Source organism: Rhizopus delemar, genomic scaffold (assembly GCF_000149305.1).
Source record: "Rhizopus delemar RA 99-880 supercont3.7 genomic scaffold, whole genome shotgun sequence".
NCBI classification, from domain to species: Eukaryota; Fungi; Mucoromycota; class Mucoromycetes; order Mucorales; family Rhizopodaceae; genus Rhizopus; species Rhizopus delemar.
This window is the reverse complement of record NW_027137833.1, coordinates 1,820,506-1,840,898: the sequence shown is the minus strand read 5'-3', so window position 1 is coordinate 1,840,898 and position 20,393 is coordinate 1,820,506. Positions and strand designations below refer to the sequence as shown.

At 34.8% G+C, this 20,393-nt stretch overlaps 7 protein-coding genes across 7 annotated transcripts; 2 read left to right on the top strand and 5 right to left on the bottom strand.

The window, feature by feature from the left end:
• Window positions 1-1,307: 1,307 nt before the first annotated feature.
• RO3G_09906 (uncharacterized protein) lies at window positions 1,308-3,711 on the bottom strand (the record flags this gene model as incomplete). Its single annotated transcript, XM_067664491.1, has 4 exons — window positions 1,308-1,634; window positions 1,782-3,203; window positions 3,315-3,655; window positions 3,708-3,711. 4 exons carry the CDS (start codon window positions 3,709-3,711, stop codon window positions 1,308-1,310), a joined length of 2,094 nt encoding a protein of 697 aa, XP_067520592.1.
• Window positions 3,712-4,875: 1,164 nt separating this feature from the next.
• On the bottom strand, window positions 4,876-5,155 carry RO3G_09905 (uncharacterized protein; the record flags this gene model as incomplete). The annotated part of the gene is made up of 2 exons (XM_067664490.1): window positions 4,876-5,020; window positions 5,073-5,155. 2 exons carry the CDS (start codon window positions 5,153-5,155, stop codon window positions 4,876-4,878), a joined length of 228 nt encoding a protein of 75 aa, XP_067520591.1.
• Window positions 5,156-6,998: 1,843 nt separating this feature from the next.
• Window positions 6,999-7,903, bottom strand: RO3G_09904 (uncharacterized protein; the record flags this gene model as incomplete). The annotated part of the gene is made up of 2 exons (XM_067664489.1): window positions 6,999-7,586; window positions 7,664-7,903. The coding sequence occupies 2 exons, from the start codon at window positions 7,901-7,903 to the stop codon at window positions 6,999-7,001; spliced, it is 828 nt and encodes a 275-aa protein (XP_067520590.1).
• Window positions 7,904-8,259: 356 nt separating this feature from the next.
• RO3G_09903 (uncharacterized protein) lies at window positions 8,260-11,978 on the bottom strand (the record flags this gene model as incomplete). Its single annotated transcript, XM_067664488.1, has 12 exons — window positions 8,260-8,628; window positions 8,685-8,932; window positions 8,981-9,122; window positions 9,260-9,343; window positions 9,480-9,824; window positions 9,933-11,382; window positions 11,436-11,461; window positions 11,519-11,596; window positions 11,653-11,677; window positions 11,749-11,796; window positions 11,847-11,892; window positions 11,957-11,978. 12 exons carry the CDS (start codon window positions 11,976-11,978, stop codon window positions 8,260-8,262), a joined length of 2,883 nt encoding a protein of 960 aa, XP_067520589.1.
• Window positions 11,979-14,920: 2,942 nt separating this feature from the next.
• RO3G_09902 (uncharacterized protein) lies at window positions 14,921-16,817 on the top strand (the record flags this gene model as incomplete). The annotated part of the gene is made up of 3 exons (XM_067664487.1): window positions 14,921-16,283; window positions 16,401-16,766; window positions 16,810-16,817. 3 exons carry the CDS (start codon window positions 14,921-14,923, stop codon window positions 16,815-16,817), a joined length of 1,737 nt encoding a protein of 578 aa, XP_067520588.1.
• A 339-nt stretch (window positions 16,818-17,156) lies between these two features.
• Window positions 17,157-17,746, bottom strand: RO3G_09901 (uncharacterized protein; the record flags this gene model as incomplete). The annotated part of the gene is made up of 2 exons (XM_067664486.1): window positions 17,157-17,311; window positions 17,371-17,746. The coding sequence occupies 2 exons, from the start codon at window positions 17,744-17,746 to the stop codon at window positions 17,157-17,159; spliced, it is 531 nt and encodes a 176-aa protein (XP_067520587.1).
• A 1,011-nt stretch (window positions 17,747-18,757) lies between these two features.
• RO3G_09900 (uncharacterized protein) lies at window positions 18,758-19,618 on the top strand (the record flags this gene model as incomplete). Its single annotated transcript, XM_067664485.1, has 1 exon — window positions 18,758-19,618. The coding sequence occupies one exon, from the start codon at window positions 18,758-18,760 to the stop codon at window positions 19,616-19,618; it is 861 nt and encodes a 286-aa protein (XP_067520586.1).
• Window positions 19,619-20,393: the final 775 nt, after the last annotated feature.

Here is a 20,393-nt window from a genome sequence, read left to right as displayed (position 1 = left end):
AACCTTATTCAATATTTGAACCTTATTTTAAAAATCAAATCTTATTTCAAAAATCAAATCTTATTTCAAAAGTCGAACCTTACTTCAAAAATGAAACCTTATTTTCTTTTGTCTATATAATAGACAAATTTTTATTTCTATTTTACTTCACTTCTCTTAACTTCTCTTTGTTATATTTTTTATATAAATAACCAATAAATCAAGTATCTTTATCTCTGAATCTTTTGGTATAACACTCTTAAACACAAGCAAGACAAGTCCCTTGAAGCAAATTATCTTCATTGTAAACACTTTCAAATCTCTTATTAAATTACTACAAACAAGTCTGATCTACTCAACAAGATCTGGTGATCACTTACAGCAAGCAAAGTCATTTGAAATCTTTATCTCAAATCTTCTTATACAAACACTTTTACAAAATTTTTAATAAATCGAGGTATACTAAAATTACCACTAAAGTGAAATTTAAATTATGAAAGAACCTTAAACTTTTTCTTTTTACACTGACGACAAGCTTATCTTCATTTTACTTTTGAAATACCTTTTATTCAAATAAATCACAAGTATCTTTTTTTATTATTATTAAGCAAGACAAGTCACTTGAAGCAATATGTATTCTTATTGTATCTCTTTTTACTTAAATCAAGTTATCTCAACAAAACTCTAGTCTGATCTACTTGATACGATCTAGTGATCATTTATTGCAAGCGAATTGAATTTGAAACTTTATAGTAAAGCTCTTTTTTTTCAAGCTTACTATCAACTCAAAAATTATCATCCCACTAAGAATCTACAGTGGGGCTGGCAAATTTTGTCGGTTTGAAGAAAATGAACTTCGTTTAGCAAAAAACAAATGTCATTTCCAGAAAAATAAATGTCGCTAACCTAAATGAAAATTTCGTTTAGTACATTTATTGTTGTCGCTTTGTACTTGTTTTAATGCAATACCCGTATTAAATGACCAAAGTAATAACCCTGGCGGAGAGTTTTTTGTAATTTTCCTACTTTTGTTCTACTTAAAGATGATCAGTCTAAAGGATATTTCCTGGTGAAAAGACTAGGGCGTTCGCCAGTCTTTCTCAAACTATTTAGGATCTTGAGAAAATTAAATACAGCTGCTCGATCTCGATTCCAAAGTTTTCTTTTTATTCCCGTGGTTTGTTGTTTAAGACATGAGAGACTCTTACATCTAGTATTACATTAATTATCAAGGATTAATCTAGTTTTTTTTTTTTTTTTTTTTTTTTTTTTTTTTTTTTGAATTACCTCAGCAAACCATTGCATAGCATGTCTGGCTCCTTTTTACGTTAGTAAGGATGAGGGTTTGGCACGGTTTTGAATTTTTCTAATCCATTTTCACAGGTTGGGCAATGGGAAGATGTTTTGTATTCATTGATTAAGTAGACAACAAACCCATTCTTTAACATCCTGATTAACCCCTTGCTTCTCGTCGACTCTTGATACTTGACATTAGGGGCGGACCAATCTCCAAAAAATAAGACAGCATCTTGACCAAACTTTGCTCTTAAGCTACGCACCAATTTTTTATCATTCTGGTCAAAGAAGAGTTTACTTGAAAACTTCAATTTTCGAAAATGTAAAAGTTGTAGCTTCTCTAATGCTGTACTGATAGTCTTTTTATGATTGTTTTGCTGTGGTCGTCTATGCATCTCGTTTGCCAGTCCCAGAACTTTGCTTTTCTCACTACCATCTAGTCTTTCTGAAATATGCTTTTGTTGTAGCATTATTTGTAGGTATGTAGTATACAGTTGAGACTTTACTAAGCTATCAGTAGAGTAATTCTCAGGTTGAGGGAAAAAACCATCGATTCTTGCTATAAACAGATTTCCATAATACAAATTGCATTTTTGGTCGACTCGAAAGTCAAATTCGGATTCAGGGAAATATGTTTCTTTAGACTTTGTTGTCTCATTTGCATAATATTCGTACAAAGTGTTTTTTACTGATGCTCTTGTTTTAATGTACTGTACAAATTTTTTCAAGTTTACAGAGTTGGATTCAGATCTAGAAAGAACTGCTTTGGCTTTCTGGACCACAAAAGGTTGAGTATTCTTTCTTAAATATCTGAAGTGCCTTGAACATTTTGAGCGGTTATTCTTCGTAAATATAAGTGTTTGTTTCTCTTCAACAGTGCTGGTTTCTTTCATGCAGTACATCAAGTCCTGCCTTCCAGGGTCTATCAAGACACACTTGCCTTCAGTGCTCTTTAACTCGGCTTGAGTTAATCCTTCAATATGCTCTGTTTGATTACCGTCCACTTTCTTTTCAGTGTTGGGTTTAGGCGACTTTCTGCTTGTATCAGTGTTTTGCTTTATTATAGAGACACCGACTCCATCTGTTTCGAGAGTTCCTTGGAACCGCAAAGACTTTTGAAATCCTTGATTCTTGAACGCCTTTTTATTTAGGTCTACGGCGGCACCCCATGTCTCAAACTTGCTTCCTGTTTTTGGATTCTTTTTGCTCTTGAGAATATGGTAATGGATTATTTTGCTATCCAATGTCATGTAGCAAGGAATAAAGGTGCTACGTAGCGGGAAACAAGCAAACTGTTTCGTCTGTTCGGCTTCAGACAGCTGAGCAAGTCTGAGGAAGGCTTTGAAATGGTTTTTTGGACTAGCCATAACATCATAGTAAATTGAGTTTTTTTGAAAAGTGTAGTCCTCTGGGTAACTTGAGAGAAAATCATTGAATTGTGTTCTTGACTGATCATCTAAAAGACCAACTTCAGGCATCTCTTTTTTGGCGATGGCAAGCTTCACCCGATTGCAAGGTCGATAAATTGTCTTTCGGATAGCTTCTTTTATCACTTTACTACTAGACTTGTTTGCTTGCATTTCTCCTCTGAGACTCTCTGCCTTTTCCTTCTTTTTAAATAATTTGTTTATCAAATTACGCAACCTGTTTCCAAAATGAGTTTTGATGTTATTATAGTAGGCCGTTTGGATCTTTGTACACTCATACAAGGCTATTTGCTGAGCATATGGTAAGTTGAGGGGAGTATAACCAGCGTCTTCAAAGTAAGCCTCTTTATATTTTGATATCAACCGCCTATAATTTTTGGTCATATCCTTCAGTCTTGTGCTATTTACCCCTTTTGAAAGAACAAGACTCAGAAAAACTTCAACAAAGAAATCTTTTGTCACAAAGTTGTTCAACTCAAAACTTTCATTTGCTGTCAGTTCCTGTAAATATATGTACTTTGTGAAGGAAAAAGTATGTGTAGCTAGTAAGTTGGTAGTGTGAACCAAATCCTGCAATGGCTGTAAATATGCTGGTTTCCAAATATTCTTTACAGTCGTTTTAATTGTCATCATACGCTTACTTAACTTCTTAGGGCCTTCTCTAATGTCACTTATCTTGTCAACAGGCACAGGACAAAAACTTGACTTGACAGAAGTTACAGCTGACTTGAAAGCAGTTGGAACAGGTTTACTAGGCTTGGGAGAGATTATACTTGTTTTAGAAGCAGTTGTGCTTGACTCCACAGCAGCAGAAGTTGATTTGGTGATACGAGAAGCAGACTTGATTGATTCACCCAAAAAGGGTCTTTTGACGACAGGTGCATCAAAATCATCACTACTATATTCAAGATCATAGTCATCAAGAGCGATCTTATTGAACACGGTAGGTTCATCTGTTGTAGAGTTACCAGTACTACTTGTAGGTCCACATAAAATAGTAGTTACACATAGTAGATGAGACTCGAGAAGTTATTAGCGTCTGAATATGCCAATTTCTTTATGTTTTTTCATCAAATCTCAACGATAAATATATTAAGAATAAGCTTGATGAGCATAAAGTGTTAGACTGTCATCTTGTAATGTTGCTGTATAATGGTGATATATTCACTGATCAAAATCCTCATTAAGAGTCCTTTGCTGAGCACAATAAAACTGTTTCAATTATACCAATTCTCGCAAGGTTTATATTCCAAAAAGGTATGAAGTTATGAAAATATCTTCGTATGATTTTTAAAGCATGTTCACACGAATGTTTTATTACAACAGCGGATTGTTTGACTAGAGAAGCCACAAAGAGCTTGATTACAAGCATCAGCACTTCGACTCAATAAGTTTTCATTCGACGATGTTTGAGCTCTGTCAAACAAGGAGATAAGTACATTACTCTATAACCTCTACTCTCAATTTTTCTTATCATTGGATGAGGCTTATGAATAGTACAGTAATTTATTACAAGATAATTACCCATAAGGCTTTTGTCCTTGTTCATGATATCAAGAAACTCACTTATAAAACTTATAAATGAGCAGTAGCTGTACCTTTTACTACTGACTTGTTGTTCTCGATGGTATTACTCTCCTCTACATCAATGTATAGTAGGCTCTTCAATCATAATATCGTCTGCTCTTTGCTCTTTGACTCCTGCAATCTCTCTCTTTTTTTTGTTTGGCAGTCTCATCAATAAAAATGCAGTTCTTAGTATAACCCAGATCCGAGCCTTCCCATTTCATGAATCACTCGTATCTTGTTTGCAAGTTCTTGTCAGAGCTTCTTGTCATAGAGTCGAAAGTTGGCTTCTTTATTGAAATGAGTATGTTGTTTCTCAAGTGGTGGCTCATTCGATACTTTGAAATCTTCAAGTCCTCAAACTGCGACTTCAAAGAATCAATAATGTCATCAGCACAAATTTGCGAGTCTTCTTCTACAATTTGTTGAATGCGCTGCTCATGATCAGGGGTCAGTGAGTTGGGTCGGTTGGAATTCCTTTGCAGCGTTTTGTAAGCTACCTTCCCTGTTTATTGATAGTGCTTCCACCAGCGCGTAGCAGTAAGAGGATTAATTCCAAGATCCTTTGCATGCAAAGTCACTTTTCCTCTTTCCGTAGGACCCTCGATCATTCGGTTAATAAATATCTCTCTGGTTTGGTTGTTGTAGTCTTTGTAGTCGCTGCTTTCTTGACCACTTCTATAGCCTTTTTTGTTGAATCTTTTGCAGTGGTTTCTTTCTCTGCTGGTTTGAGACTCAAATAGGACTTTTGGCTTGTTATGGTTTCAAGTATTACGTTTGGATCACTGATTTCGGTTAACTCACCTTCCATCGAATCGAAGATTCTCTCTATCCTTATTATAGACATTATTGTGTCCGTTCTCATAAAAAAATGAATCTTTTGCCATGTTATTCAATTGTTAGAGCGAAAGGAAAGAAATAAAGCTTTTACATCATAGTCGACAATAATCTCTCAGTAATGCCAATTTGACTTTGCCCAAAAAGATAAAGTAAAACTTTAAAAGCGATAATTATTTGCTGACAAACAGCCAAACATTTTTTTAGGTAGCGTTACTTATTCTTAGGAAACCGTCATTTATTTTTCGGAAATCACCATTTATTTTTTCAGAACAGACAAAATTTACTAGCCGTGCTGTATAATGTAAGAAGACAGAAAATTCTTCTAAGTTTGAGTAAAGTAACCAATTTGAGATAAAGTAAAGTAAAAACAATGTAATTAAGATTTACAAAAGAATCCTGCCAAACAAAATAGTCTTCCATAAACTTCGTAATCAAAAATTATTTTTGTAGTCTTTTGTTTTCAAATAAAAAAAGTTTATACCCTTCATCATTTACTTCACTTAACTTTGAAACATCTTCTATACAAATAAATCTCAAGCGTATTTTTCTTTTTTTTAGAGAAATCTCTTTGGTCTTTCCCTTATCACCCAAACAAGTCAAGATCCTTGTAATCAATATTGTTCACTGTATCCCTTTTTTCATAAATAAAGAAGATCTGGTTTTTTAACTAAAGTCAAATCTATTTAAAACGATCTGGTAGCCACTTTTTACAAATGAATTTCTACTAGCAATAACAAGATATTACATTATAAAAATCTTTTGGTTTTAACAGCGGAATTCTTGTGGTAATCATCGTTGACGAATATATAAGGTTTATATTTGATTATTACACAATTTTCTAATTGAGCAGTTTGCATAAGCTTAAGTTGATTTATAAAAGCGTCAAACATTTTATTGTGAAGAAACAAAATAATTATAGTACCTAACAAAACGTTGTATAATTATAAATCAGGAGAAAATTGTACAAGAAGGTATGAGTACAGAAATAAAAGTAAAGCTACTTGTTATGTGATTCTAAAATAAAATAAAGCAAATACACATAAATAATAGAAACAAACATGATAAGTTTCTTATTGCCTCATTATAGAATAAGTATAAAGTAGCAATTAATTTTATTTTGAATGTTCTACGGTCTAATAATAATGTCTTTTGTTTCCCTTGGTCTAATATTTTACGTATGCTTGTAGAAAATATAGAATCTAGAGTTTATTGCTTGTGTAAAAACGATCAGTTAAATTTCAGCTCGGCCACAGCTTCAATAAAAACAAAGAATACACCTTTTTTTTTGTAGAAATAAGTTAAAATAAGTCACATGTCGTATTGAGTGGTGTACTTTTAATGAAGTCTGAGCGTTCCAACTTTCTCAAAAGCTGTTATGACAACACGTTCAGGTAAGAGAGGAACATTATCAAAGATGTATCGCCAATGTGCATGCCTAAAAATAAATGGATATAATAATTAAGACAGAGCAGAGTTGTGTTGTCAATATAATCGAAGCGTGTCAGATGCAATAAAAGAGTAAGGGCATCAGTTGGTTGGAAATCTAGGTGAGGTACAGAACGAGACAGAGCTTCTTGCCAAATGGACCATTTATGAGCGCATCCCACGAGAAGGTGAGATATATCCTCGGAGGGAGCGTTGCAGAACTTGCATGTAGCACTGACATCAGGGTTGAAACAGGCTATAGATGATTGACTATGTATTTTGCTGTGGATGAAGCGAAAACAGAAGAATGCAACTTCTTTGGGCTTTCTAAAATTCAATTTTTTTTATTTGTACTAGCGGTAAGGAATTTTTTTTTTAAAAAGAAAATATCAAAGAAAAATATGGTTTAATGCTTTGAAAATATTGTACTTTATACATTTTTATTCTCTTATTGTAGTTGTGCTTTTAGAACTCCTTCTTCTTTTCATCATAACTTAATCCTCCGGGACCAATACTGATCAATAACAAGAAACCACCCAGTGCACTCAAGGACTGGAAAAAATCGTATCTAAGAAAATCGCGCATGAATTGACTATGTTTCACTGACCAAAAGTTGTTGATAAATATATTAAGAACAGATAAAAAGAGAACCAAGAACATGGCCGACCATCTTGCCTTGAAACCAACGGCAACCATAATACACGCGGCTAAACCAAGAAAAGATCCAGCGACACGAATAAAGGACCATCTGCCATGAAAAGCGGATCCAAGGAAGAGAAAAATGAGCAAAACACGACCAGCAAGTTGCAAGTACATACGGCGGTCAGTTTCTGACAATTGAGGAAGGGCGGCAAACATTTGTTTACGTTTAACCATTGTTTCAGACAATACCATAACCAGACCACCCAATACAGATAAATTACGTAAAAAGAAAGATGCATCGAATAATAGACCATAGCCAAATGCTTGACAAATAATCACACCCATAAGACCATAAACAGCATATGCTTGATGCTTTTTTGCCATAATTAATGATGAAGCAGAAAGCATAACCTTATAAAACATTGATTAGGAATACGTTTCTTTGCTATTCAAAAGTTCTTCTCTCCCTCCTTTTTTTTTAAGCTTACCAAAACATTCAATCCTAGGAATAAATGACTTAGACCTCTTGGAAATGATCTAACTTCCTGCATAAAAAGAAGCTGGTCTTTCCACTGAGCAATGATACGTAAAGAGTCCTCAATGAATGTAGCAATAATAAGAAATCTTGATATCGCTGGAATATAAGGTTTCAAAGGTTGTCCTATTCTATCAACAATATCCTCCGCCTTTGTACTCAAGGCTTCAATTTGTTCTTTGACGTTTGACATAACTTTTTTTTTCTGAAATCTTTTGTATTTTATAAAACGAAGAGAAAGAGGGAAACTGTAAAATAATTGAATCATAAAAGTTTATGTTTTGTTTATGCTAATCGGTTTCTTAATTAATATCCAATAGTATCCCACCACAACCAAACAGCATGAATATCATGTCGTGTAAATGAAAGCAATACTAAGGGGTACATACTAATTTATTACTCCTACATGGTTTCAACCGACAGCTTTTTTGTTTTTAGTGTCACATTATAGTGATTAAAGAATACGGTTTATCACTAAAGAAATGGGCAAGGTAAAAATTGATATAAAACTCATTTGTTTTATTTTATACTAAGCACATAAATTTGAACTTAGGCGACAGTCAATGTCTGACCAGCAGTCCAGGATTGACCACTGGCCAGTTTAACCCAATCGGCAACTGATCCTGGTTCAACACAAACCATATTTTTATACTCTTCATCGCCAAAATCACTCATGCCTTTTGCCTTTTCAATCCAAGGATTCCATACAACGGTATCCTTCAAGTTACTCTTTTCAATATTGATAATAGTGCTATCTCCAACTTCAAGAATAAGATGGTCTTGAACGTCTTTATAGACTCTATCAACTTCCTGCGAAATAGTCACTTTATCATTCTTTTCTACGTCACTGGCACCTCCTTGAACTTTATCAACATATTCACGAGAGGTAAGTCCTTGTACTTGAAGCTTTGTAACATCCTAGCAACCACTGCATCAAAAATACACACTTTTTTGTTTATTTGCGTATGGCTTACAGGTACACGGAAATAAGTATGAAGAAGTGTGTTGAATTGAAATGCATCTTTATCTTCATTCTTCAAGTCACAAAACGTTTTGAGTGATTTCTCAGTCAAAGTAACTGTATATGTCAACCGGAAAGAGTGTGGCCATGCGTTTCTTGCTTCTGGTGAAATTTGTTTATCATTCAGGCCTAAGCGAACTACAACTTCATCGTTATCGGTTATTACACCGAGATATTCCCAGTAAGTGTTACGAGCAAACCCTAAGTAAAATCAGATATTGTGTTCTTTAATATTTCCTCCTGTTTTACCGTGTTGGGGAAGACTGATTGTTTCCTTAGTTCCAAAAATAGGGAAACAAATTGGGATACCACCACGAATAGCTTTGCTACCATCACGTTTGGCTTTATCACTGCTCCAAAGTAAGTAAAGCAAACTTGTTTCTTTGATTTGCTGTTGTTACCTGACAAAAAGTCGTTCTCTACCATGAACTACCCAACTGGTGACGGTTGAACCTTTTTTTTTAATAAAAAAGACGCGTTACAAAATAAAATAAAACAATGACTTTTTATATAATCTAGTTTTATTACCAAAAAGCGAAACTTCAGCTTTTGAACCTGAAGGATGTTCAAGGTAAATGACTTTATTAACTTCTTTGGCAGGCATTTTTTAAGCTGAAAAAGAAAAAAAAGAAAAAGGTAGAAAAGAGAGAAATGATTTCCCGCTATTTTAAAATAAAATTAAGTTTTATTGAGAATCTTCATTTTTCTTGTTTTCTTCTTCTTGTATGGCTGATTCTTCATCACCTACGGGCGCCAAATGCTTCTTTGTTATGTTTTCTTCCTCTGTAGAAGCTGTTCCAGGCTCATGATTACGATGAATGATTAAATCTGTTTCACCCGTGGGTAATTTTTCAACCGTAACTTTAGTAGTTTCACCTGTTCGGATACCACCATCGATTAATAATCGGGCGAGCGGATTCAAGAGTTTCTTTTGAATCAGTCGATTAAGAGGTCTTGCGCCATAAGCAGGATCATATCCACGCTCACCTAACCAATCCCTTGCCTCTTTACTGACTTCAATGTTTATACGGCGATCTCTTGTTCTTTCTTCCACTTCCTTGATACGAACATCAACAATATCCCTCAGGGCCTCCTTGGATAATCGGTTAAAAATAACCATTTCATCGATTCGATTAATAAATTCTGGGGCAAATGCGTGCCTGACAGCTTCAAATACATGGTTTTTTGCTCCGGAACTTACTTCACCACTGAAACCACTATCCGAGACTAGAGCTTCTGCACCAAGATTGGAAGTCATGATGATGATCGTGTTTCGAAAGTCGATCTTTCTTCCCTTTGTATCTGTCAGGACACCGTCGTCTAAGACCTGTAACAAAATGTTGGATACGTCTCTGTGAGCCTTTTCCATTTCATCCAAAAGAACTACAGCATAAGGTCTACGTCTCACAGCCTCTGTCAGTTCGCCACCTTCTTCATGACCAACATAACCTGGAGGAGATCCAATGAGACGACTGACACTGAATTTTTCCATATATTCAGACATGTCCACACGGACAATGGCATTTTCGGTATCAAACAAAAATTTTGCGATCGTTTTACAAAGTTCGGTTTTACCCACACCCGTAGGACCTAAGAAGAGGAAAGAGGCAATTGGCTTTGAAGGGTTTTGAAGGCCGGCACGGCTAAGGCGAACAGCTTCTGCAACTGCTTTAATGGCCTCATCTTGGCCCACAACACGTTCAGACATCACATCCTCCATGTGCAACAATTTTTCTCTTTCACCCTTCATCAAATTTCTTACAGGAATACCCGTCATTTGAGATACAACGCGAGCAATGTCGTTTGATGTCACACGTTCATGGATCAGCGATTCTGGATTCTCTTCTTCTGCCGTAGTTTCTGTCGGCAGCTGCTTTTCCAAGTTGGGGATCACACCGTAACGAAGTTCTGAGGCACGCTGAAAGTTGCCATTTCTTTGAGCAGCTTCTAATTCCACGCGTGCCTTTTCGAGGTCTTCCTTGGTACGTTTGATACCTTCCAGCTTTTGGCGTTCCGTATTCCAAATCGCCGTCAATCGTTCACTTTCCTTTTGCTTGCTTTCCAGATCAGCCTTGAGTTTATCTCTTCTCTCAACTGACATGATATCTGTCTCCTTGCGAAGTGATTCGAGTTCGATTTGAATGGTCATGATTTGTCGGTTGAGATTTTCAAGGACTTCAGGTTTACTCTCTTGCTGTAATCGAAGCTTAGAACAAGCTTCGTCGAGTAAATCGATCGCCTTATCGGGTAAGAATCGGTCTGTAATATATCGATTAGAGTGAATAGCTGCAGCTACAATAGCAGCATCCGAAATACGTACACCATGATGAACTTCATATCGTTCTTTGAGGCCGCGAAGAATAGAAATCGTATCTTGAACTGTAGGTTCATTTATCATCACTTGCTGGAAACGACGTGCTAATGCTGGATCTTGCATAATGTATTTTCGATATTCATCTACAGTGGTCGCACCTACACAACGAAGTAGACCACGTGCCAGAGCGGGCTTGAGCAAGTTGCCAGCATCCATAGCACCTTCAGATTTACCAAGACCAAGCAAAGTATGAATTTCATCAATGAATAAAATGATCTTGCCTTCCGATTCGGATACTTCTTTAAGAACGCCCTTCAATCGATCTTCAAATTCTCCTCTGAATTGTTAATGTTAGAAAGTAGGTTTTCTATAGAAAGGAGAAACCCTTACCGATATTTAGCGCCAGCTACTAAAGCCTAATATATTTACAAATTTGAGTATAAGGAAAACAGCAAGATGATACGCCTACTTACGCCTAAATCCAATGCAATCACACGCTTTCCTTGTATTGATTCTGGTACTTCATTAGCAATGATCCTTTGAGCAAGACCCTAATAGCATTTTCAGTTTTACACAAGCAAGAAAAAGTATAATTGGTATATTTTACTTCAGCTATAGCTGTTTTACCAACACTTTTTTTTTTTTTTTTTTTTTTAAAAAAAAATAAGTAAATGGATTCTTATAATTGTATTTACTATCTTACCCTGCTTCACCAATCAATACAGGGTTGTTCTTGGTCCGACGAGCTAAACTATAGGCATTGTTTATTCTTGTATTTTATACAAATAAGTTGTTCCTTACACTTCAAGTGTTCTTCTTATCTCTTCATCACGTCCAATAACAGGATCTATCCATTAATGCAAAATTTTAAATATCCGAAACTAGAAATCTCTAGAAAAAAAAGTTTATACCTAATTTTCCTTTTTCTGCCATTGCAGTAAGATCAATTCCCTATTGTGTTCCACGTTAATACAAACTTGTATTTTTCTTTATAGCTTTGACATACAAATTGTTCTAAAGCCTTTTGTTGTTCCTGAGTTTGATTTGGATTTAATCGAAATCCTCCTTGAGGTGTTCCACCTTAGTAAAAAGTTAACTAAAAAATTGAAACTATACTGCCATTTTGCTTTACCATTAAGAAATCTTTTTGAAGTATACAAATAGCCTGTCAGCCTCCATGTTTGCTTGTTTTGTTTTAAAGCAGTGGTGGTTGTTGCAATGAAGGGTGAAAGTTTGACATTCGCTTTCTTTGTCTCAATCGTGTGAAATGAGCGATAATTAATTATCTTTTTTGGCGTACTACGAATAATGCTACTATTTTTGGATAGCTTTAACATTTTGTGAATTAAAAAAAAAAAAAAAAAAAAGAATGAAAGAGTTGAAGCATTTTTTTCTTAAATTTATGCGGAGCAAAAAGTCAGAAAAGACCCCCAGCAAAAAAAAAAAGCGAAAATCATATTGTTATAAAAGTGACTTTAATACCTTTGCGTTCTTTTCGTTCGTTGCTTTATCGGCAGTCCGTGCATAGCGAGTAGACATAATAATCAAAAAGAAAGTATTGATTTTTCCACCTTTTTTTAATTTTCGGATACCACAACAATAATCTTTCTGAAAGAGCTGCTTTTTATTGAAATTCAAGCTTCAAAGGTTGATTGAAAATATTCAAACAAACAATTAAAGCATTTTCTTCTTTGCAGTACAGCGAGAGAAAAAAAAAATTAAGAGATGTATAATCCAAATGCGATAGTTTTTAGGGGTGTTAAGAGTGATCACATCCATTAGACACTGTGTCAAACGATCAGAAGTACTCAAAGAATGTATCATTAGTATTTGACACTGGCTTACCAAAATCAGGAGTCTCTAGAGGTCTTTTTTTCCATTCATCATGTATTTCAATTACAATGGAATTGTTCATTATATGCTGTAAGCTACAAATCTTCTTCATATCATTCAGGGTCAAATTAGAAATCTCTCTTGTAACGAGTAAAAATAAGACGGTAAAGAGTTCGATCATAATGTAAAAGTCATGCGAAATTAAAGAATATCGAGTAAAATTTGTTTCTTGCCAATACACTAGTACAATAAGAAATAGATTATGTCATACTCATCAACAGTGTCTTTTCTAAAACGCAGAAGCCTGTAAAGATCAAGATATAATGTTTGTGTTTTACTTTTACATTGAACAGGATTTGCCTCATCGAAAACGATCTGATCACTTAGTAGTACTTTGTTCAAATTGTCCATAATGCAAACCGGATACTTTTTTTTGACAAATTCCATTTGTTCTATCTCTGATTGACTTCTGGCCACTTCATGCAGCAAGTGTCCTTATTAATGAAAACCTACAACAGTAAACTCAAATAGTTGGTTTGAGATCATTTTCACTAATGAACTTGATATATTTGCCAAATAGACGATCATTGTTTCAAGTATACACATATATGTATTAATTGGCGTAACATATGGCAAGGAATTGGTTACAAATATATATAACTGATAAAAGCTCTACAAAACAGTCTTACCATTGACATTTACAGTTTGTTTTGCTTTTTTTTTTAAAAAAAAAAAAAAAAAAAAAAAAAAAAAAAAAAAAAAAACAAATAACTGAAATGCTTTCATTATTTCAATCATACAAGTAAAGCCCACCTTGAACAGCAACATTGACGATATCTTTTGTGATATTGGTTTTAAAACCCTGGAAAGTTTGGTTTTTCAAATGATCATGTAACAACATTGACAGATTCAGATCAAAAGACCAAATTGTTTATGCTACATATCGACCACTCTTGAAAATTAAGGTATAGCTCATACAACCAACTCATACAACCACACACCAAAATACTTTGTCGTTTATGAATTTAATCTCTAGTCAAAAAACATGTCTTAAATTCAGTATATTGTTATTAAATGAAATAGAATACGCTTAATAACTTAGATGTACAAAATCATCTGTTTTTATAAAGTAAAAGGAGTGGGAATTGATATCTACTATGCTCGTGTTGACATTGGTCTCTCATACGTCCCACAAGATGCTCAGCAGGTACAACATTCATCGCCTCCCAATCTTCTTAGTGCCTGCTTCAAATCCTTCATATCAGTTTTAAAGGCCCTATTCTTCTTTAGTTTTGTTTCAGACGCCCATCAAAAATGCTTTGTGGGTTTAAATCAGAAATTTGAGCGGCTCAGTACAAAGGGCTAATATTCAGCTATCGACACCAGTGTTTTCAGTGCTGTTTGTACGGGCCGGTTAGTATGAAGAAAAAATAGTCCTTTGTAGTTATCGTTGCATTAATCTCAGATACAGTGTAAGTCTTTGAACAATAATATAAGGGATTACTTTGTCTATATTTTTTTGGGCATATGTCTACAAAAAGAATTTACATTGTCTAATTTGTTTTATTCACTTGTCTCAAAAAAATTTGGCGTTCATCTCTTTTAAAATGTCTAATTTGTTTTATTAAATCGTCTCATTTTAGATTAAAACACTGTAGTTTAAAAAGGATAATACATTAACTATGAGTACAAAAAATGATCAAAGTCTATTTTTAACAAAAAAAAAAAAAAAAGTAAAACTTGGATCAACAATGAAGATCTTGTTTTTAAATAAACATTCAAGCTCAGACATATGCTAAAAATAATCATATTTTGAAGAAGGATTGTTTATTTCTCTTTATTTCTTGTTCTTTTCACCCACTTTATACTATATTTACTGCTCACTGATTATTTTATCATTTTAACAGGATTACTTTAGTAGCACTATTATTAATTTGTACAAGTGAATACCCGCTTTTGCTTGTACAACTTTATTTAAAAATTTTGTGCTTAACCTAAAATCCTATTTTTTACCCTCTTTTTTTCTTTCTTATTATTTTAATATGACTGCAATATATTCTTTATTAGAACAGCCTATTACAAAGCATCCGATACATAAAAGATGGATCATTGTGTTCATAGCCATTGGAGCACTTACCGTTATGTCTTATCTAATTTATTTTACTCGATTAAATTATATCGAAAAAGAACAAGAAACAGTAAATCCAAATGAAGGAGAAACATCAAAAGATACAACTAAAGAAGTCTATATTCCTGCCAGAAGTATCAATCTTACTGTTCCAACACAAGAAGATCTTTATTTTATTGATTTAGACAAATATCCAATAGAAGATAATATGATGACCTTGTTTGCTGGTACAGACAATGTGATAAAGACAGTAGCAATCAATAAACTTTTAAACAAGGACGTTCCCTGGACAGACTACTTGGATCAAACAGTCAATCCGACCACAGACACATTCTCTTGTCCAGTACAGTCTATTCCTTATCCTATCCTGCGCCACATTGTAAATCAATATATTCCCTTGAATGATACTGATTCATTCTTTGAAGATACAAGCATCAGCCTGAATGAACCATTCGTCCTTTTGCCTTTTGTAAATCAGCCAACATTTCACAAAGGTGATAAATTGTGTGTTCGAGTGATTGTACCTTATCGACCGATGAGTACCAGTGACCCACATTACTACATGTATAAACCCTATCCAAAGAATAACCGTGATATCACTTATCCTTGGTGGGATACGACAATGAACTGGCTTCAGGATTTGAATACTAATTCGACAATACCCTTTTTGATGCAGCCTTGGTCCGGTCACAGACAGTTACGAATGGCTGCAAGAAGACTCAATAAAGTAAGCAGCAACCTTCCTGAATGGGCTCGCTTAAGAGAAGACGAATTGTATGAACGTGTAAGGATGCATATCTACGAAGCCCAAATTATATTACCACGAGCAGGCAAGTACAAACTATCGTCGCTCTTGGAATTTACAGAGGGCAGGTATAACTTTGAGTATGGCCCTGTCACACCTTATGAACCAACCGTTTTGCCTGTACTCCCGCCTGGTTCCGACGTTATCCTAGTTAACAATAAAGAAGCAGAACAGAATTCGGAAAAGTTAGCAGAAGCACTATTAAATGAGCATATGAAATTACCGCTTTGCAAGAGATCTGATCATCCTGGAAGATGGTTACCTTGGCCAAAAACAAACAGAAAGCAGAACCAAGTGCTTGGACTTGTGTATCGTGATAAATTTTGGGCACCTTATGATTGCAGGTACCGTCCAATTAGTTATGAACAATTCAATCGCTGTGTATCTCACAAGTATGGCCGCGGTATGGACATGTATGGTGATTCCAACCTTCGTCGATCCCTTAAAAAGTTTATTAGCCATGGACAGTGGTGTAAGAACTGGCAAAAGAATCTGACAGAGCCCATGGTGCCTGATTCCATCTTGCCAAAGGTCAACAAGACACTCGTTACTACTATTAATAAACGACAGGTCACTATACCTATACCAGCAACAAACAGCCTGAACAATAATCAGTCGGATATCGGATACCACTCCCCAAAAGAATATAAGCATCTTGTTCCTGAACAAACGCGAAGTTGTTACTGTGAAGACTATACTGAACCCTATTGGAGGCCTGAATGGTTTGATGCAGGTGGAAGGCGAGTGAATGTGGATATGAATAATACAATTCAAGAATCAAGACGTCTGGGTGATACTGAATGGGATGACCCTGAGATTCGAACGCGTAATCCTTTGGATGCTTTCAAGATCAGTTCTTATAAATGGGATGGTTTAACCTATCTTAATTATCCTCCTTGGGAGACTGCAGTGATTGGCAATACAGTACCTACAGATGTGGCCATCTTCTCACTTGGTAATTGGGATGCTGCCTTTCTAGAACTTGACCCTTACCTTAGGGATGTAGACCGTCTTATTGGGCAAATTAAGTCGCACTATGATTTAAACAAGACACGTATTATTTATCGTACACCTCAATATTATTGTTGTCGAGTAGATCAATCTAGTCGTGATCGACAGCTGAGTGGTCCTCGACTGGACTTGTTCGATATTGAAGTAAAGACTAAGTTTATTAGAGAACTAAATGCAACTGTCTGGGACACTAAGATATTAGGTGAAGCTAAAACATGGGAAGAAAAGCTAGAAAGTATCAATTGTCCATCAAACCATGTGCCAGCAGACATTGTTGATATTGAAAATCAAATATTTATGAATGGGCTCTGTAATAATTAACAAAATAAATTTATTATTGTTCTACAATCAAAGAATTGCCTGATTCTTTCAAAGGTTGATGACCAATGTCTATCGATTCTTTATCTGATTCACGAACTACTGAAAACCTCAACGTCTTCCATTCTTGTCCAACACGTCTTGATACAAAATGCACTCGTGCGCGTTCATCTAATAATTATAGAAAGGTTTTAGTTCGATTCCTTTTCTATCCCTTTTTTGTTTCTTACTTGATGATCCTTTGATGTCAAAAGCAATGTCAATCTTTCCTTTCAAGTGATTAACAGTTCCGGTGATCCATGGCCAGTCATCTGCATAGTTAACACGGTCACCTACAAGGGCAACTACTCGAGGGTCATAGCGAACGGTAAACAGCGTACCATGAACAACACTGCTCGAAAGTCTTTGATGATTTAGAGCTGCGCCAAGACCGACAGCCCAAACAACAGCACCTACACCTGCACCAGCCCAAATCCAACGTTTTTTTGAAGGTGGAGGTGGTCGGGGAAGTTCACGTTCAACGACTACTGTTCTTGAAGCAAATAATCGACGTTGTGTGGTATTTAACAAAAGATTTGGTTTAAGACGAGAAATTAGAAATGACATAAAAATAATAAAGGGTAAGGGAAGGGGGAGAAAAGAAAGTGGTTGTGAACGTGGCAAGAAAAGTCACATTATTCAATTACAGCCTACAAAAGACTGTAGTTTATGCAAATTAACAAGATTTTGTTGATAAAAGATACATGGCTGTATAAAAACAGAAAGTAAACGTATTCTATTGGTGTTTCAGACTAATAATAGTCAATTAACTATTCAATCAAATTTTAACAAGCCAATCAAACAATAAAATAATTACACATAGTTTTTACGATATTTACAAATTTAGAAGGTAAACTTTAGATGTTTATTTGATTGGCTAATGTGGTGTTCTTATAATGAGCAATTCAAAACTATTATAGTTTAATATGGTATTAATTTATCAAGCAAACCCCTTTTCATATTATATTCAGTGTAAATAGTTTCTCTATTCAATTTGAATACATTATAGCAAGACTTGAAATAAACTTGAAATTAGCAAACATTAATACATTGGGCCTTAATTACAGAAAGCTATCAGCTGGAAATGAAAGAAATGCTGTCAATAATCTTTATATAGAACTAAAGTGATTTATAATGTTACAAAGGAAAGATAAAGTACAAATATTTTAAAATAATATTTTTCTTAAAATATATTGAAGAGACTAGTGCTGGTATGATGCTCTAGCTTGTTATTTCACTATAAAGTTTTTTTACTTTTCCATCGCAAAAGACTGTAGAATTGGAGGTGGAGTATCTTTTTACACATAAAGTTTTTATAAAGTCAACCCTTCCATTGTTGGTATGTTTCTATCGGAAATTTAAAAGATGAATGCAAAATTTAACAGTGTTCAATGAAAAGCAGCAAAAAAATTCTTAAACTTGCCAAATAAAGGCAAGTAAGCCACAGCTGTATTCCTTTTTTAACAACATTATTATTGTTTATTACAAATTACTTTGTCTTATTTTTCTTTTCTTTTGTTTATATTACGATTATCAATACACGATATTAATACAATGCCAGGATTCAGAGGTATCAAAATGGTTTCTTTTGATAAAAAGCAAGAACAAATGATTGTTCGCGCAGCACAAGTATCAGAAGATTCGAATTGTTCAACCTGGCCAGAGCCCGCTGTATCAATTTTGATTGATATCATGGCTGGTTTTTATGCATACATTGTGAATGAAGAACTGCAAACTCAAAAAGAAGTCTATTATCAAAAAGCATTTGATGCATTCGCCTTCCATTTAATGCGCCTGGAAAAAGAAAGACTCTTGCCAGTTGATTTTTTGGGAAAACTCACAAAAGATAGAATGTTGGCCAAGTGGCAAGAGATAGAAAACACATATAAGGAAGTTACAGCTTCTTTAACGCCGGGTGGGCCTCCAGGACAGCATCTGTGGCCATACTTTGATAGGATGACATTCATCTTACAAAACAGGAGTATCAGAGCCCCTGAAGCACAATCACCAAAAAATACTTTACCAAAAGAGCAAGCCCCGCAGAGACAAGTACCTCCCAATACCTCTGCCACCACTCGCTCGAACGCGTCTACAGTCCAAACTCAAGGCACAAAAATAACACAAGCACACAATAACGATAATGAATCTAAAAGACAGCAAATGATTATGAATGCAATAGAGAAATCAGTCCCTCGTGTGTTAGAAGAGATAAGAGCACAGCAAAGTCAAATACAGTATGAGCATGCTTCTTTTGCAGAGCAATCCGAGCATGAATTCCGAAAGGAGCTTTTAGCCTTAATGCGCAGACGAGTAGAATTGATGGAAGAAAAGAAAGCAAAAGAAGATGCGGATCGAGTAGAAAGAGCAGCTCTGATAGGACGCTTAACAGATGTCTTGGAAAAATTAAATGAAAAATTAGTAGATAGAAAAGCAGATTGAGATGCCATCTCTCTTTATCCAAATGATCATCTCTTTTCTCATTCAAATCCATATTCTAGATTCACCGAAAGCCTGCTACCATCTCTTTTTATAAAGAAGAAATAAATTAAATATTTGGAATTATATCTCTTTTGATATCATAAAAAATCAAGCATTGTTTATAATAAATTCACACATCACTTGTTCATTAGCTTTTTAAAGAATATCAGTAATATACGCGTTTCTTTCTCTTGTATCATGTTTGTACCCACCTTTTTCCCTTTTTCAATCCATAACTCGAGATTGTATTGACTTTCTATCTTTCCCACAGTCTATACTACAATTTGACTTGCATTTATAAAGAATAGAATACCATTTTATCTGTCACAGTTCTTACACTATAAATTCGGACGACTATAAATAGGAAAAAAAAAAAATTAGACAAAACACTATTTTTAGACTATTTAACATAAAGCTCGGGCTAATTACTTGAAGAAATTTGAATCCTTCAAAATTGGAGAAAATCATGTTCAATAGGGAGATTATAACTTCACATTTGTTCATATAAGTTCCTGGGATCTACTTTTTCTTTCCAAATCGATATGGATATACTCATCATGTTCTCTTTGCCGCATCAACATCATATTGTCACAGTGCCGTGCAAGTCTTGCAAACCAGCACACTGCTGCCTTTCACAATAGAAACACAGTCAAGAACTTTTTTTATGATAAGTTCACAATATATATATATTTTTTTTGATACAGTCATCCGATTTATATGGAAAGTCCATTAGCAA